This window comes from Neoarius graeffei, chromosome 20, assembly GCF_027579695.1.
Source record: "Neoarius graeffei isolate fNeoGra1 chromosome 20, fNeoGra1.pri, whole genome shotgun sequence".
Lineage (NCBI taxonomy): Eukaryota > Metazoa > Chordata > Actinopteri > Siluriformes > Ariidae > Neoarius > Neoarius graeffei.
In genome coordinates this window covers 41,195,968-41,215,461 of record NC_083588.1, presented here as the reverse complement: position 1 = coordinate 41,215,461, position 19,494 = coordinate 41,195,968, and the positions used below count along the sequence as shown (strand labels likewise).

Below are 19,494 nucleotides of genomic sequence, written 5' to 3'. Positions count from 1 at the left end.
CAGAGCGCATGTGCCACTTTCCCATCGTACTCATAGAAGTAGGAGGAGATGGTGATTAAAGGCTAACTTGGTTGGCATGGAAATACTTCTCAAAATATGTAAATAAAAACAAACTGTGCATCTCTGATTTGTTTCTCTCTCAAATGAACAAGCTGCTGTGAATTTATCTTAATGAAAGCACACACACACTCAAATACAAGTGTAACAACACTTTAATCTCTAGTTAACAGAGGCGCAAACTTGTAATTAAGGGCTGCCCATGGACCCAAACACAGCTACACATGCTGGTACTTTGCTGAAAAGACAGTCATTTGGATGTCCTTATTAGACAAAATAGAAAAAAGAAAGAAAAAAACCCACCACACACACACGAAGCTGTGCATCTGTGGCTGAAAATCTCTCAAATATAGATAGGGTATTGAGCGCCATTATGTTACATCATATGTAAGGCGCAAACAAACCGAAGAGGAAGCTATAAGGAATCTGCCCGAGAAGAGGACAGGTTTTAGTCCACTTAAATAAACAAGTACAATGGCATCGATGCGGATGCCTCCCTTGCCAACAAGTCTAGACCTGTTTGTTACAAAATTTATGCCTCAAATATCCTTCAAATGCACTTCAAAACAGGTAGGACGGTACTGAAGAAAAGCTATTTCAGAAACTTGCTCTTTCTCTGATCCTGACCTTAAAGCTCATAGGCAATGGTTTTAATTTCATGCACATTTGAAACTTTGCATGTTAAAAAACCCTCTGTAATTTTCTTCTGGTCCCAAGAAGTATTGTTAATAAGTAATAATTAAAATTAGTTAGTGCGGATCGTGGCGAATTTCTGTTCGACTATTTTCGTGACCACTCGGCGTGTGACGTCATTTAAGCCAAACAAACCGCTTGAGTTGAGTCCACTTCCGTTTACTTACATCGCCGTTCGGCTTGAGTGCAGACGTGCGTTCAGGAATTTCCAAAGAAACCCCATGCCTTATTGTTGTGCAGTGAACTGTAACAACGGGACCGGTTCAGGAAGAAGTTTTTACCTTTTTTCAAGAGAGGAGAAGAGGCAGAGAGAGTGGATTGGCTTTTTCCGGAAGAGGAGAAGAGGCGGAGCGAGTGGGTTGGCTTTTTCCGAAAAAGAAGAGGCAGAGAGAGTGGGTTGGCTTTTTCCGAAAGAGAAGACAAGGCGGAGAGAGTGGGTTGTGCACGTGAAGCCAGAGGGTTGTTTTTTTTCCGGAAGAGGAGACGAGGCGGAGAGAGTGGATTGTGCGCGTGAAACAAAATCAAGCAGTCAAAGAAGAAACGGGGCAGCAACGCTCAAGCAAACAGGAGAAGATTGGAGGTAAAAATTTTTACTTTTGCTTTTTTCTTGACAAGTCAAGAATCCTGAGGGATCCTGTACAATCATTGTGGAAATGAGACAAAGGGATATTTCCTCGCTTAGAGTCGGCTATAAATAGTATAATGCCGCGGATGGCAGGCTAATGTGGCCTACCGGCGCACTGTCAAGTAATCGTTCCCCATATCCACTAGGGAGGGCAGTTTAATTATTCTTCAAAAGGGCTCTTATTTAGTATTACGATGAAGGTAGGAATTTATCATAACTACCAGGATAAATCGTTTGGGCGCGAGTCTTGTTGAGGTCCGGGGTCACCGCAATCAGAGTCGGCCGAGTCGCTGTCCGATTCCGAGGCCGCGCGGCCAAACCAGTGAGCCACATTCACCGATTGCTTCGCAACGGCCATAGGTTCATACATATACGGTTTCACCTCTCGATATTCAATCTGGAGAGTTCCTACTTCAAAATCGCTATCGCTTTCAGACATTTTACACAACCTCTCACGACCAAAGTCCGTACACGTGTGCTCGGTTCGCAGGTAAACACAGAGCTTCTCCCGGTCTGTTTGGCTTAAATGACGTCACGACGACGGTCCCCTGGCGGTGAAAGTGCGCATAAGTGAGATGTTAACAAACCTTTGGAAATTGGGCAAAACAGTATATTTTAAGCATTTTATTCGATTTTAGGGTGCAAATTAGACACTGAGAAGATTGAATTCGCTTTTTAGGTCGTTCTTCTAGACAATAAAGTTGATATTCTACATTTCATCTCCGACCGTTGCCTATGACCTTTAACCCTATTTGGAATAATTCCCAAAATCTACTCAGTTCATGCTGGCTACAGTGAGAATTTTATATATATATATATATATATATATATATATATATATATATATATATATATAAAAATCCTACAAACATTCAACGTCTCATTCTTGAGATATCGCTCTAACGAGAATCTCGGCTGGACAGACAGACAGACAGACGGACGGACGGACGGACCATAAAACAGCAGTGGAGGCATCAAAATAAAAACATCAAATTGACCCACTGAAGCTCTTTAAAAACTGTAACGCTGCCTCTTAAATCCGCCAGAGCAAGGACTAATCAAACGAGGGAGTATTTCACTTCGGCAGTCACTATTAGCCATTTCGTGAATATTTTGTTCCTGTCGGGACGAGAGTTCAGCTAGAGACATTAATCGATGACTGGTGTTTGACGATGTTTTTGAAATCAATGGTCAGCACTATTTTTAGCTGCACTCACATGATGGTGGAAACAGAGTGCATTATGGGTAATTTGCTGCGTGGGAAAGCGCTATTAGAGGAAAGAGTCATTGCAAATCAATACAAATGTTATTCTGACTGATCACCTTTATCCTGATGGGAGTGGGTTTATTCCAGGATGACCCCGGCCCTCTCCACAGGGCACTGAATGGATGGACGAGTATGAAAATAATCTAAAGTCATATGCTATGGTATTTACAGTCGCCAGATTTCAACCCAATTGAACACCTTATGAGAGACTTTGGAGCGATGTGTGAGACAGCGATCTCCACCATCAACAAAATACCATCATAGACTGGAAGAATGCTGTTCATCCAGTCAGTGCAGTTATAAAGACTTTATATAGAGACAATAGAATCTGCCAAGGCACAAGGAAGCTGTTCTGGCTGCTCAGCAGGTCCAAAACCTAAGACACTATATCGGCTTTTCCTTTAATTTGTCACTCTTTTGCATTTGATTCTCCCTTAGTGGTATAACGACACTGGACCACAGGCATTAACGAATCACTTTTATGGAATGGCCTATTTCTGATTAGTATGTAAACGTGCATGGGATATCTCGGATATTAGAATGCTTTTCCAAGCCAGATTCCACAAGACCTCTGTTCATGAACAGAAGCAATTTATAATCTTGGCATATCTCAACAAAACGGACTTAAAACTACAATGTGACTTCGCTGCTGAGAAATTCGCTCATTTAAGACTGATCATCCCTCTGCCTCTGAAGTTACACACAAAAGCATGCCGAGTCTGGAAGAGGAGCCGTATCGCAGGAGCCGCCCCGCTCCAGTCAGCAGCTTGAGAGTTGGAAATGAACCAAGAGTCCCAAGATGGATCAGGAAACGTGCGACAGGGCAGCACGGAAAGGCAGCAGGCATCCAGAGGAACACTGAGAGGGATGAACGGAACTTTTCTTAAAGTTCAGGAGCGACCTACAGTGCAAACAGGTTGTCCTCAGTCCGCTCGGCTTTCTTACGGCTGCTGCTCGGCGCGCTCGCGGGAACAGACGGCTCTCCTCCAGGGGGGGACGGTAACGCCGCGTCTGCTGCTTTCGCTCGCTCTTCTAAGAACTTGTCAAACTCTAAAACATGAGTGAAGAAGAACAAGGGCAATTCGTCAGCAGTGCTGGCTGCGATCGAAAATTCACGGGTTTACCAAGTTAACACATGGTTTTACACTTCCTACCTTCACTGGTCACGCCTTCCTCAGCCTCATCACCTTTCTATTCAAGAGAAACAACATTTTTTATTTGTATTGTTCAATTACTGGATTATTTATTATATGGTTGACCTTTTGGCCCATGTCTAAATCAAAGTTAAAGGAATACTCCAGTGGTTTTCAACTATTTACTGTGTCTACAACATGTGCAATTTTAAAAAGTTTACTACAAACAGAAACATAGAACGGAACAGGAAACATGTTTACTCAAGACTCACGTTTAACTGAAGCCTAAAGGTCAGTGGTTGGGGCCATAAATAAATGTTTCGGGAAAACACTATTATTATTATTTTGCAAATAAAGCCTTTAGTGTATGGCAACTTTTTCCATTACACTATGCTACAGCTCATTTGATTTTCTAGCTATATCTTTCCTGCCCTAACAGCGAACATTCTCTCATTATACTTTGGATAAAGAATTGATAATTTATAGGACAACTTGGCAAGTTGAAAATGAACGTGGTCTTGAATGATTAGTCTGGAGATGAACCCCCCCCCCATATTTCAAAACCCATATTATGAAGCACGTGTATTATGCAGTGTCAAGCAGCAAACAGCAAAGCTAGCTGCATTAATTAACTTGCTGATAAATGCGACAATATTTAATTTTCTTTGAATAAACTATATTTTTAATACAACCCCAATTCCAAAAAAGTTGGGACACTGGGTAAATTGTAAATAAAAAAAAGAACATCCATCCAGGTCATCACAGGGCTGACACATAGACACACACAACCATTCACACTCACATTCACACCTACGGTCAATTTAGAGTTACCAGTTAACCTAACCTGCATGTCTTTGGACTGTGGGGGAAACCGGAGCACCCGGAGGAAACCCACGCGGACACGGGGAGAACATTCAAACTCCGCACAGAAAGGCCCTCGCCGGCCACGGGGCTCGAACCCGGACCTTCTTGCTGTGAGATCACAATGCTAACCACTACACCACCGTGTCGCCCGTGAATAAAAACAGAATTTGATAATTTTCAAAATCAAGGAAACCCTGTATTTCATTGAAAATAGTACAAAGACAGCACATCAGTGTTGAAACTGAGAAATTGTGTTATTTTTTGAAAAATATACAAGTTCTCAGTTTCAACATTTGATATGTTGTCTTTGTACTATTTTCAGTGAAATACAAGCTTGCCATGATTTGCAAATCTTCATGGTGGCATGGTGGTGTAGTGGTTAGCATGGTCACCTCACAGCAAGAAGGTTCTGGGTTCAAGCCCAGCAGTCAATGGGGGCCTTTCTGTGTGGAGTTTGCATGTTCTCCCCGCGTCTCCGTGGGTTTCCTCTGGGTGCTCCGGTTTCCCCCAAAGACATGCAGGGGCGCCCATGACCTGAGGTTGGGCTGAATTGCCTTTGAGCAAGGCACCTCACCCCCAACTGCTCCCCGTGTGTTGCAACATAGCTGCCCACTGCTCTGGGTGTGCGTGTATACACACACACAGTGTTTGAGTGTACGTGTAAAAGGCTTCTTATTATTTTTTCTTCACAGTGTCTCAACTTTTTTGGAATTGGGGTTGTATATCCTGCATGTCAAGTTGCAATCCTGCTTTCAGTTTGCGTTGAAGTCGATCCCAAAAATCGTCGCATCACTGATCATAAGCGTTGAAAAGTTTAAAGTCAACCCAGGGCTTTCGAAAATGATTTGTCTCAGGCAAAAAAAGAAAAAAAACACACCCATTAATAATAATAATAATAATAATAATAATAATAATAATAATAAAAGTCTTTCCCGCACCATTCACGGCGCCAATGGTTTGGCAGCGCCAATCTCCGTTTCGTAGCCCTCGGCCTCTCACCTATATTACATAGCTAGGGTTACAGTGGGGATTAGTCCTCTGGTAACTGCGAGAGTTTGACTCCCCACTCGCATCTGCATTGCAGCGTGCCTTGCCAGATGGCAATAGGCACCATTTTTATGATGGTCTTTGGTATGACCCGATCGTGAGTAGAACTCGCGATCTCCCGATCGAGAGGCGGACACGCTAACCACTAGGCCACTCACCGGTTAATAATAATAATAAATTTTTAAAAATCAGCATCCATGTGTTTCAGTTAGTGAAACAGGCAGATTTATTTATTTTGCCTTTATTTGGTTGGAATTGAACAAATCAGGGCTTGAAATGCAGACAGATTTGCAAGTATATTTCCAGAACCAGAAAAGAAATGAGATTTGGTTGAAAGACAATGGAGCATTCCTTTAAATGATACCCACCTTCTAGAGCACCTTCACAATATCAAAACAGTTTTAATGCAAACATTCCTTCACTGAAGGCAATGAACATATCACTTCAGATTTAAAATACCATTTTCATTTGGTCAACACAAAAACAATACAATCCAGCCAGGTATGAGGACATTTCACTGGACCCACAGAGCAATTTGCACCATTTTACTGAAACATTCAGCGATCACCATTCTCATAATTAGCATTTTAGTGCACACAAACAAGCCAAGTGACAGACAACCTTACTACATGACTTCCCATTGCTATAAATCTGTTTTTTTTTTAAACCCCAGTTAAAAAAAAACAATGATATGAGTACAGACGCAAGGCAAGCTTGACTGCGGACTGTGTTAATATGATTGATCAACTGCCAAGCACATATATGAAGTTAAGGAACCTATATAGACTTACTGGGTTACATGACATGGACGTGGAATGCGATGGCAAAAACAAAGAGAGAATGAAATCAAGGTAAAGAATTCTCACCACATCAGCACCGAGCCACTCCTCAATGTCATCCATGACAGAAGACTGCGATACAGGAATCTATGGAGCAAAGCCATGGACAAACCAAGGGCCCCCGCAAAGCCACCAAATAAAGCCGCCGCCCCCCCGAAACAAAAACAAAACAAAAACAACCATAAAATCACAAGGAGCTCTACGAGGAAAATAACAGCAGCAACACATGCAAATCACAGTAGACATGGATTCACACAGCCTCACACACACACTTAAGCAAGAAAGTTGCTATATTGTACAGCATGCAGTGAGAGGCAGAGTGAAAAATGAGGAGCTGTCTGGAGAGAAGTATGGTGAAGCTCAGCCAGAGAAGAAGAAAAAGCCCCCCAAAAAACAAAAACCACAGTTCAACAGCTCTGATCAATGGCTGCAGACATTCTACAAAATGATTCTTATATTCAAGACATAAATGTGTATGTTGGGACATTAGGATGTTCTTCGATGAAAATGCTGATGTGTGTAACTGAAAGGAATTCCCTGCGACAAGAAAGTTGACTGACTTCTGCAAACTTACACTCAAGCTCCAAAGCAGCTCGAAATCATTACAAAGCGCTCAACAGTTAAAACGTCCTACAATGTGTTACGTTTACCTCGGGTGCTTCAGCCATGTCCCGAAACACTCATCCTGATTAACACAACCCACAAGCACTTTTCTATTGCTTTCCTATTTAGTTCTGTTTGCACCCACATTGGGAGGGTGGACAAAAAACACATCGGCCACAGAGTCCAGTGATGTGTGCTCTTAAACGTGAAACTAAAAAAAAAAAAAAAATTCCTCATATAGCCAGCTATGCGGAAATAGAACATGGCACTAATGTCACCAGCTATGTAGCGATCTTGCACAGAGGTGGACAAAACCGTAACCCAGGCATCCAGGACCACGACAAGTAGATTTTACGTCTGGGCTGTTTATTGTTGCAGAGCAGAAAAGTTCAACATATGGGGGGGGGGGGGGGGCGCTACTCCTATTGGTATATACACTCGCCAAACACCTTATTAGGAACGCTATACTCTGCCTCAATTAATCATGGCATGGATTAACAGCCTCACCACCTAGCCTAGCACATAAAGATCGTCTGGCGTGGCTCCACACGCCGCCCCTGGTTTGGCAGAACCTGGCAGATCTAGGGGAGACAACCCCGAGAAAAACCCCACCAAGCTGGTGGTATGAAGCCAGATGAGGGCTTGGGTCCCTCCGGTGGATTTTAAACACCCAAGTGAATTCTATTGGTCTAACATGCACTATCCTGGAGAACCGAGTGGAGGGGACTAGATCAAGAGGTTGGCCTAGGGGATGGATGGATGAATGAAATTCAAGACTGGATGGGCCTGACCGGTGCCGTGTGCTCTGCCTTGGCACGGGACAGGCAGGGTTGGAGGAGCACGTCTCCTAGGATCGCTGACCCTCAAATATGAGGATGGCCACAGAGAGAGATGGATTCTACAAGATGTTGGAAACATTCATTTGAGATTCTGGTCAATGTTGACATGAGTGCATCATGCGATTCTTGCAGATTTTTCAGGTGCACTCATGTTGTGAATCTCTCATTCTACCACATCTCAAAGATGTTCTACTAGATTCAGGTCCTGTGACTGGGAAGGCCACTGAAGATCACTGAACTCTCCGTCATTTTCATGAAACCAGTTTGAGACGACCTTTGCTTTGTGAAGAGGTACATCATCATGCGGGAAGTTGCCATTAGAAGATGGTACATTGTGAGCATGAAGGCATGCACATAGTCAGCAACAATACTCAAATAGTCTGTGGCATTCAAGCAATGATTGATTGCTATTAACAGGCCCAAAGTGTGCCAAGAAAACTTTCCCCACACCATTACACCACCCCCACCAGCCTGGACTGTTGACACAAGGCAGGTTGGGTCCATTGATTCATGCTGTTGGCACCAAATTCTGACCCTACTATCGGTGTTCCTCAGCAGAAATCAAAATTCAGCAGACCAGGCTACATTTTTCCAGTCCTCTACTATCCAGTTTTGATGATCCTGTTCCCACCGCAGCTTCAGCTTTCTGTTCTTGGCTGACAGAAATGGAACTCTATTTGATCTTCTGCCGTTGTAGCCCATCTGCCTCAAGGTTCAACGTGCTGTGCATTCTGAGATGTTTTTCTGTTTACCACAACTGTACAGAGTGGTTATCCAAGTTACTGTAGCCTTTCTCGGCTTGAACCAGTCTCGCCGTTCTCTGTTGTCCTCTCTCATCGACAAGGCGTTTCCGTCCGCAGAACTCTGACTCACTGGATGCTTTTCCATTTATTGCAGCATGCTGAGTAAACTCTAGAGACTGTTGTGTGTGAAAATCCCAGACGATCAACGGTTACAAAAGGACTCAAACCAGCCCAATAATCATGCCACAGTCAAGATCAATGAAATCACATTTTCTCCCCATTCTGATAGTTGATATGAACATTACCCAAAGCTGCAAGATTTTATGCATTGCAATGCTGCCACACGATTGGCTGATTCAATAACTGCATGAATGAGTAGGTGCCTGCTGCTATAACAGCCTTCACTCTTCTGGGTAGGTGTTCCACTATGTTTTCGAATGTGGCTGTGGGGATTTGGTATGATTGGACACTGATGTAAGGCAAGAAGGCCTGGAATGCCATCGGTGTTCCATCCATCCATCCATTATTTGTAGCCGCTTATCCTGTTCTACAGGGTCGCAGACAAGCTGGAGCCTATCCCAGCTGAATATGGGTGAGAGGCGGGGTACACCCTGGACAAGTCGCCAGGTTATCGCAGGGCTGACACAGAGACAAACAACCATTCACACTCACATTCACATCTACGGTCAATTTAGAGTCACCAGTTAACCTAACCTGCACGTTTTTGGACTGTAGGGGAAACCGGAGCACCCGGAGGAAACCCACACAGACACGGGGAGAACATGCAAACTCCGCACAGAAAGGCCCTCGTCAGCCGCTGGGCTTGAATCCAGGACCTTCTTGCTGTGAGGTGACAGTGCTAACCACTACACCACCGTGCCACCCCCATCTGTGTTCCTGTTCATCCCAAATATTTGCAGTAGGGTTGAGGTCTGGGATCTATGCAGGCCAATGTGCGTTTGGCAAACCACTATTAAGCTGGAACAGGCTTGTGCCCTTTGGTTTGAGTGATGAGAAATCTTAATGCTACAGCATAAAAAGACATTCTATACTCTCTCTGTGGCAACAGTTTGGCCCACATATAGGTGTGATGGTCAGGGGTCCTGTGCATACTTTTGGATATACAGTGCATGTGAAAACACTATAGCACAAGCCATCATACAACTCTCCTCATCAAAACATACATTTCATGAGAGAAAATACTGAGAAACTAGCCAGACTTGAATATCTTTTTCGTGTGATGGGAGGATGGAAAACTACACTTCATTAGTGGAAAACTTTTTTGCCCAGGGCACAAAGATGATGTGCATAAAGCTCAGTCTGTATTAATGCACTTAAAGCTAGACGGCCTTTCGAGTTCATAAAACGGGTGAAATTTAGTTCCCCAGGCCATTCTGTAGCTGAGAAGTTATTTAATTTGAGGGGATTCCCGAGCAAATAATGCGCATGAAATCACTCGCTTTGCGCAGTCAAGCAGACAGAGGAAGTCCGGTGTGCGCATGCGCAGGTTTACCACCTTCTTCTTCTTTTGGGTTTTACGGCAGCTGGCATCCACAGTGTTGCATTACTGCCATCTACAGGTTTACCTTGACCGTGCACTGACCGTTACATCATTTTGTTGCTAAACGAACAGCTGATCACACCGAGGTGCTCGCTGACCGCCGATATTTACTAGTTTGGTCCTGCATTTCCTTTCCTTCGCAACATAACGTCTTTTCTTCTCGCTTTCTGTTACTGTAGTCGGTCTTTCACATTTCATTTGCGTCCTCCATTTTTCTCTCCTGTTTCAAATTTGTATCCCACAATGCCTTACGCGAATGGGGAAAGCCCACCACGTGATGCATGACATAGTATCTTGTATTGGGTCATGGTGAAGCAGGAAAAAATAGCAGAGGATTTAGGGCCACGAGGCCCTAAATTCACTAATTGTTCTATTAAAAAAAAAACCTAATAAAATTGGAGGTCTGTGATTGGAATTCAGTAGCTTTCGGTCCACTAAACAAAAATAATTAGGTGTCAGGGAAAATTCTTTTTATGACCTACATTTGAAAAATCTGAAAGGCGGTCTACCTTTAACTAACTCGCCATGCGTTATCACATTACATTAGCTTCCACGCTTTTCACCTATTCAATTAGAGCAACGCAAAAACTGGACTGGGCAGCACATCAGCGATTTTACTTGAGCTAGCTAAAATTTTTGATTTGTCCACCACTGTTACCCAAGATTACTTCTACCAACATTAGCTAGCCAAGTTTGCTAGCAAGCTCACTAATGGTATTCTAAGTATTATGTCCTGTAATTAAACCAAGTATGGGCAAGTTAACTAAAAGTAGACTATTATATGATGTAAACCAGAGTTGTGTAAACCACGCTCACTAGCAAACCTTGGGATAAATATCTAAACTGGGTGCAAATATTCTAACTTTCTATTCTACATAAAATGTGAAATATAATTATGAATTTGGATTTAACTACAACTGGATTAAAGTTGGATTAGTAAACCCTAAGTGTGTCAAACGTCAGTTCTAGAACAGGATAAGCATGCTAGTCATTTAATCACGATAGTCATCTAGTCATTATGAAATGGAGTTAGCCATAGCATTATTTCATAATAAATAAAGACCGTGAGTGGAAAAGCTCTTACTGCACAGCTGCGGGATCAGCATATAAATGCAGAGTCGGTAATTATTGTAACAAAACCTATAAATGAGTGTCAAATGGTTGAGCACGGCTCATCAGTAATAAGTGTGTGCCAGCCCTGCGCATGAAGCTGTACCAGTATTGAAACGTGCCATCTAGACCACACAAGTTTTGCGTTGTGCAAATCAAAAAATGGCACAGTGCCCTGCATAAGTATTGACCCCCAGGATCCAGATGTGCAAAGCTGATAGACACATTCCAGAAGACTTGCAGCTGTAATTGTAGCCATCTGTGATTGGTTAAATCAAATGGTTAAAAAAAAAAAAAAATCCCCAATATGTCCCATTTCAGTTTGAAACAAACAATAATCGGGGGAACCCTGCGATAGACTGGCACCCTGCCCCTCGCCCAAAGTCAGCTGGGATTGACTCCAGGGGTGTCAATACTTATTTATACAAGGCACTATATTATCACATGAAAAGTCTTGCTCTGATAAGTCTTTTTTAAATATATCCTCCCCCCCCCAAATATACACTATACCAGCATGATCCTTCAGTGAACCAGGACTGGGCCATCTTGGTTAAACCTAAAAGGCCAGATCCTGCTTTTATGTAATGAAAATCCACACCTGCTCCAAGGAACAAGCAGGACTTTTCATTTCAGCAGTCATACTATGCAGGGAAGACAGAGGAGGATTGAGTGACCCACAGTAAAAGGGACAGAGTGAAGGCCCGAAAAGGAAATTTGCAGACCTTGAAGTATTCTGCAAAGCTCGGGATTCTCTGAAAGGACAAAGCCTATGGTTTCAGAAAAAGTGTCCGGTTAAAGCAAAACTACGTATATGAAATATGAAAAGAGCATTTAAATTAATTATTGCTGTGTGCATTTGGTACAGCTGTTAAACAAACCTTTGTAATCAAATGACTGACCAGGGAAATCGAATACTGAATAATTCAATTCTATGACATCAAAGTCTATAATACTTTAATGAAGATGGTTAAGCAGGCTCTCCCTTTTACTGTATGGGATGGGCTTGTTTAGCGGTGGTGAGGGGGTAGGGATGATGTAGTGGATGGACGTAGGAGGACACTGAGGAGGAGACAATGCTACTGGTGAAGTCCTCACCATTCCTTGGGTAATGAGCCAGCTGTCTATGGGCTCCAACTCTGCGTTATCACCCTTTACACTCGGCTGAATCAACAACACAAAACACTTTACAAATGTGAAGCAGAACCCAAATCTCACCCACCCACCCCCCACCCCCATACAGAGAAAAAGAAGGAAAGATAGGAATAAAGAAAAAAAAAATGTCGAAAGAGAAACATAGAAAGGACACGTGACTGCCATCTTTAAGGTGCAGAACTCTATTAATAGAGATAAAAATGGAGTGACAAAAGATAACAGAATCCCCTTAGAAAGGTGGAATGAAAAAAGGGAATAAACTTTGGCCAGTGGGCTGATCAGTAAAGTCTGCACTATAGTAACACAGCACAGTGACTTTAACCTGATGTCAACACTCAACAGCGCCTGGCACTGAACACCAGCTGTAATCAGTTTTCCTGTATATGGTGATAAATGATTATCCAATCGCTTCATGTACTTTTATTCACAGATTCAAAGTTGATAAGGCTTGGTTTAGTTGCTACAGGATTGTAATTAGTATTTTACTGTGGTAATGTTTGCATGTTTCCCAGTTAGATCTGCAATTTATCTGCTTTCCAAGCCTGAGTCAGATTTTACAACCATGTAAACCTCTGTCATAATAAACAAGAGCGCTCTGAGAGCACAATATCCCCCGCTGGCAACTGTGCCATAACTCTGGTTAAATGCGACTGAATTGAACGAAATTGCAATATGCGTATTACCGACATATAACAAAGAATCCTGTCAAGTTTCGTGAAATTCCTCCAAAAATTGTGAGAGGAGTTGATTTCAGAAGGTGAGCACCCTTCCTGGGACGGACATCGCCATGACATAACCCCCCTTCGGGCCTTTCGGCCAGCGGGGGATAATAAAAATCGCGAGGGAAGTTGATTTCAGAAAGCAAGCACACCTTGATGAAATTGCCAAAGTACAAGTTTGTTAATAATCAAGATAGTCCGGGAGCCAAAGGCCCAAATTTGGCTGAACCTGGCTTCGTCGGTTAAAGTTTTTTTTTTTGCTGTTTGTTGTTGTCCAAGGTCTACTCATTAAGATAAGAGAGGGTGCCCGGTGATATCCCTTGGGCAATTCCGGATATTGGCCCTTTATTGTTGGATGTGCTGCAGTCATAGCCTAAATTCTGACATTTTGACATTCTTCACTTTATGTTCACCAAAGTCTATATATCATACTTATTTTTGTGTTTGTTCACATAATAGGATGAGTTTGGCCCATGCCATATGAGGATGCGACACTGTGGCGTCCTATTTTGGCATTGGAAAAGGCTCAGTCATCAAGACCCTTAAAGCTGGGTATCATTTATCGTCAATTGGAAACATTAATGTGCCATTCCAGCAAGTCACTATTGAAGCCACTGACTTTGTCTCAGCGTGTTATGGCATTCGAGGCAGTAACAGCATGTCACACACAAGGTTGGTGGTATGGGGGAAAAAGAATGAAAAAGGTTATTTATCCTCACCAAACCTGGCTGCTCTTCCACCAACAACAGAGGCATTTCTTGAAAATGTGAAAAGAGCACATTTTCAAGCAATATTATGGAGAACTCTGGATAATCGTCCACTTGAACTAAATCCTGAGGAATTTGGATGGACTAAAGACACACAGAACAAAGCACTGATCCCAACAAGTGTACCTGGAAATATCAAACTGGCACCGGATTACATTTTGAAGATGATCAGATGTAGCTGCAAGAGTAAAAATCCCTGCAACTCTAAATGCAGTTGTTCTGTCAATAGTGTGTCTTGCACAAGTTTTGTGCTTGCTTTCAAGTAGGATGCTCCAGAGTAGAGATTTAGCACCACAGAATTTCAGAAAAAGGGTTCAGAGGGTTTTTTTTTTTCATCTTAACTCTTAGTTCTTTCCTTAAATAGTTTGTGTTTTGTGTGTGTTTGCATACTGTATGTAATTATTTTACATAATTATTGCTCATTAGTGTGTGTGCGTGTGTATGTGTGCGCGTGTGCATGCATGCATGCACGTACATGCTTTATGTACTGTAGTTCTTGTATCAAAATTGTTAATTTTGCAAATTTATGAAAGGGTCAATTACACGTTTGACTAATTTGAATGACAGTAAAGCATGAATACTGTACAGCCAATTTGGTTAATTGAAAATCAGTATCTTTTGCTATTCTTGTGTGTGTGTGTGTGTGTGTGTGTGTGTGTGTGCGCGCATGCTGTATATGCCATTTTGCATGCTTGATATATTGCATACTGTAGTTTTACATAGTGGATCACTGGTGTGAGTGTATATGCATGCTGTATATAGTTCTATTGCATGCTGTATATAGTTCTTTTACATAGTGGATCACTGGTGTGAGTGTATATGCATGCTGTATATAGTTCTATTGCATGCTGTATATAGTTCGTTTACATAGTGGATCACTGGTGTGAGTGTATGCATGCTGTATATAGTTCGTTTACATAGTGGATCACTGGTGTGAGTGTATGCATGCTGTATATAGTTCGTTTACATAGTGGATCACTGGTGTGAGTGTATGCATGCTGTATATAGTTCGTTTACATAGTGGATCACTGGTGTGAGTGCATGCATGCTGTATACAGTTCTTTTACATAGTTATTGGTCATTAGTGTGTGTGCGTGCGCATGCTGTATATAGTTCTTTTGCATGCTGTATAGTTCTTACATAGATATTGATCATTATTTTGTATTAACTGTAGAGTTTATGTGATACTTGTATAAAAATCGCTAATTTGGAAAAGTTATGAAAGGGTTAATTAATCCACATTTGATGTATTTGAATGACAAATATAGAGAAAAATGTGAATACCTATCAGATACAGCCAACTTGGTGCATTTAATATCAGTATTTACACTGATATTATTTTTTTTGTATTTTCTTCCATTATTTGGGCATATAGAGCATTAAAGGGTTAATATATTAAATTGCCCAAGGGATATCACCGGGCACCCTCTTAAATCTTGAAGAGCTACCTCAAATCTATAAGATAAAGCAAAAAAAAAAACTTTAACCAAAAATTCCGGGTCCGACCCCATGGCTCCCGGACTAAGAGCATAACTCTGGGAAAATTTGCCCGAATTAAACGAAATTTCAATATGCGGTCATAACAAAGCCTTTCGCCAAGTTTGGTGAAATTCCTCCACAAATTGTGACAGGAGTTGATTTCCGAAGAGCGTACACCCTCATGAAACTGTCAAAGTACAAGTTCTCATCTCATTATCTCTAGCCGCTTTATCCTTCTACAGGGTCGCAGGCAAGCTGGAGCCTATCCCAGCTGACTACGGGCGAAAGGCGGGGTACACCCTGGACAAGTCGCCAGGTCATCACAGGGCTGACACATAGACACAGACAACCATTCACACTCACATTCACACCTACGGTCAATTTAGAGTCACCAGTTAACCTAACCTGCATGTCTTTGGACTGTGGGGGAAACCGGAGCACCCGGAGGAAACCCACGCAGACACGGGGAGAACATGCAAACTCCGCACAGAAAGGCCCTTGCCGGCCACGGGGCTCGAACCCGGACCTTCTTGCTGTGAGGCGACAGCGCTAACCACTACACCACCGGCACGGTACAAGTTATTTAATCAAGGGTCAAAACTCGGGTAAAATTTTCACAAACGAAATTAAAATCGCAATATGCGTATTACTGTCATATAACAAGGCCTTTCGCCAAGCTTCGAGAAATTCGTCCAAAAATTCAGAGACGAGTTGATGTCGGAATGCAAGCACACCTTCGTGAAATTCTGAAAGTACAAGGTTGTTAATCAAGGGCTGTAACTCTGGTAAAATGCGACCGAATTGAACAAAACAACAACAATATGCATACTACCGACATACAACAAGGCCTTTTGCCAAGCTTTGTGAAATTCCTCCACAAATTGAGAGGAGTTGATGTCAGAAGGAAAACACACTCATGAAATTGTGAAAGTACAAGGTTGTTAATCAAGGGCTGTAACTCTGGGAAAACGTGACCCAATTGGACGAAACTGCAATATGCATGTTACCGACATATAACAAAGAATCCTACCAAGTTTCGTGAAATTCCTCCAAAAATTGTGAGAAGAGTTGATTTCAGAAAGCGAGCATCCTTCACGGGACGGACCGACGGATGGAAATCGCCACGACAATCACTCTTCGGGCCTTTCGGCCAGCGGGGGATAAAAACTCATCTTCAGTACCATAGTGTAATGTTAGTGACCAAATAACTTTTGAGAGTAATCCATATGAATTGGTGATAAGTGGAGATAAAATGGTGTGGTTTTTTTAAACATTAAAGCATACCAAGATGAGTTGAACGATGCTATTGGATGGCCCTGGTGAGCTTTCTTCCCCTACCCTAACCCAACACTGGCAACAAACCTGCTTCCATCATCTATAAATAAGAACTGTCAATCTATACATAGCATAAATTTAAAATAGAAATTCAGTGCAGCCTTAATATTAGGATGCAACCTCGACTGAAAAGCAGTCGCTAACGAGGTTAGTTAGAGCTAGAGTGGGCTACAGTAAACACACACCCAGGCCATGCAGATATTAGTTATGCAGAATAAGAGTCTCGTCAGCCATTAACACTCCATACAGTTGCAACCCTACATCACATTACGCACTGCACGCTGGAGAAAGTGAAGTGATATTTCCCAGCATGCAGCGCAGCACTCACCCCGGTAGTGTTTTGCTGTCGGACGTCGAGAGCAGAAGCCAGGCCACCGAGAGCCTGTGGGTCTTCATATTTCACACTGGAAGAGACAGCGGCAAACACTGAGAAAGGAAGCAAGTCATTGGTGGCATTACGGAGTTTAATATGTGGATTCAGAGAGCTTACTTTTTGCGCTGGTCAGCAAGGGAGCTGCCTCTGGTCTGGGCGAACATGTCGAAGTCATCACGAGGATTGTGAGTGGACAGTGCACTCAGGGTGCCGCTGACACTTTCGGAATCCACATCTAAACATAGGCATAATCATAAAGTCAATACCTGAATAACTGACTGATCTGTAAAAAAGAGTGGAAGTGGTAGAACAGGTGCATTACTATTCAGGACGCACCCGACACATCAAGAGGTCGTTATGATCGGCCGATAACGGTGCTTTATACAGTGCTGAGCGTAAATGAGTGCACCCCCTTTGAAAAGTAACATTTTAAACAATATCTCAATGAACACAAACAATTTCCAAAATGTTGACGAGACAAAAGTTTAATATAACATCTGTTTAACTTATAACATGAAAGTAAGGTTAATAATATAAACTTAGATTACACATTTTTCAGTTTTACTCAAATTAGGGCGGTGCAAAAATGAGTACACCCCACAACAAAAACTACTACATCTAGTACTTTGTAGGGCCTCCATGATTTTTAATGACAGCTCCAAGTCTTCTAGGCATGGAATGAACAAGTTGGCGACATTTTGCAACATCAATCTTTTTCCATTCTTCAACAATGACCTCTTTTAGTGACTGGATGCTGGATGGAGAGTGATGCTCAACTTGTCTCTTCAGAATTCCCCAAAGAAAATAATTTCTTCCCACCACAAAGGTGAAGGCTACAAGAAGATCAGCAAAGCTTTACTTGTCAGTCAGAATACTGTAGCAAAAGTGGTACAAAAATTTAAGAAAGATGGAACTGCAACCATCTCACAGAGACGTCCAGGTCGTCCATGGAAGTTAGCACCTCGACAGGAGCGTCTTCTGATGAGAAGGGTTGAAGAAAATCGGCATGCAAGTTCACTGCAGTTATCTAAAGAAGTAGAAAGCCAAACTGGGGTGACTATTTCCCGTGACACAATACGGCGTACACTGCAGAGGAATGGCATGCATGGATGCCATTCACGAAAGAAGCCTCTCCTAAAGCCCAGGCACAAAAAAGCCCACCTAGAGTTTGCCAGGGCCCATGCTGACAAAGATGAAGACTACTGGGACTCTATACACTGGAGTGGTGAGACCAAGATAAATGTTTTTGGAACTGATGGCTTCAAAACTGTATGGCATTGCAAAGGTGAGGAATACAAAGAAAAATGCCTGGTGCCTACAGTGAAACATGGTGGTGGCAGTGTCCTTATGTGGGGCTGCATGAGTACTGCTGGTGTCGGGGAGCTGCATTTCATTGATGGCATCATGAATTCACAGATGTATTGCTCTATACTGAAAGAGAAGATGCTACCATCACTCCGTGCCCTTGGTCGTTGTGCACTTTTCCCACATGACAATGATCCTAAACACACATCTAAGGCCACTGTTGGATTTCAGAAGAACAGGGTGAAAGTGATTCAGTGGCCAAGTATGTCTCCTGATCTGAACCCAGTCGAACACCTATGGGGAATTCTGAAGAGACAAGTTGAGCATCACTCTCCATCCAGCATCCAGCCACTAAAAGAGGTCATTGTTGAAGAATGGAAAAAGATTGATGTTGCAAAATGTCGCCAACTTGTTCATTCCATGCCTAGAAGACTTGGTGCTGTCATTAAAAATCATGGAGGCCATACAAAGTACTAGATGTAGTAGTTTTTGTTGTGGGCTGTACTCATTTTTGCACCACCCTAATTTGAGTAAAACTGAAAAATGTGTAATCTAAGTTATATTATTAACCTTACTTTCACGTTATAAGTTAAACAGATGTTATATTAAACTTTGTCTTGTCAACATTTTGGAAATTGTTTGTGTTCATTGAGATATTGTTTAAAATGTTACTTTTCAAAGGGGGTGTACTAATTTACGCTCAGCACTGTATACCTTATTGGCATCGGCTAAATTATGAGGTCGATCAAGGCCCGATAAAGCGCCTTTATTCTGAGTTACGCAGCTGGCCAGTTAGCCTGAAGGATTCACTACACATGTGGCAGAAATGTGACACGTACGCCATATGTTCGCGAACCTCAAGTGAAGGTTTATATGGTTTTATTTACAACCCCGATTCCAAAAAAGTTGGGACAAAGTACAAATTGTAAATAAAAACGGAATGCAATAATTTACAAATATCAAAAACTGATATTGTATTCACA

The 19,494-nt window shown here is 42.3% G+C and overlaps 1 protein-coding gene across 5 annotated transcripts in view; it reads right to left on the bottom strand.

Moving 5' to 3' along the window:
• Positions 1-194: 194 nt before the first annotated feature.
• LOC132868660 (TOM1-like protein 2) overlaps positions 195-19,494 on the bottom strand; it is a 121,235-nt gene continuing 101,935 nt past the window's right edge. For 2 of the 5 annotated variants that reach the window (XM_060901728.1, XM_060901729.1), the window contains exons 11-15: positions 17,324-17,441; positions 17,162-17,237; positions 6,553-6,612; positions 3,797-3,833; positions 195-3,692 (exon numbers count right to left, since the gene is read on the bottom strand). In XM_060901728.1, coding sequence (XP_060757711.1) covers positions 3,544-3,692; positions 3,797-3,833; positions 6,553-6,612; positions 17,162-17,237; positions 17,324-17,441 — 440 coding nt within the window. In that variant the 3' untranslated portion in view covers positions 195-3,543. Of the gene's footprint in view, positions 3,693-3,796; positions 3,834-6,552; positions 6,613-12,476; positions 12,564-17,161; positions 17,238-17,323; positions 17,442-19,494 lie in introns of all 5 variants that reach the window. The other 3 variants (XM_060901730.1, XM_060901731.1, XM_060901732.1) reach the window with 2 other exon arrangements.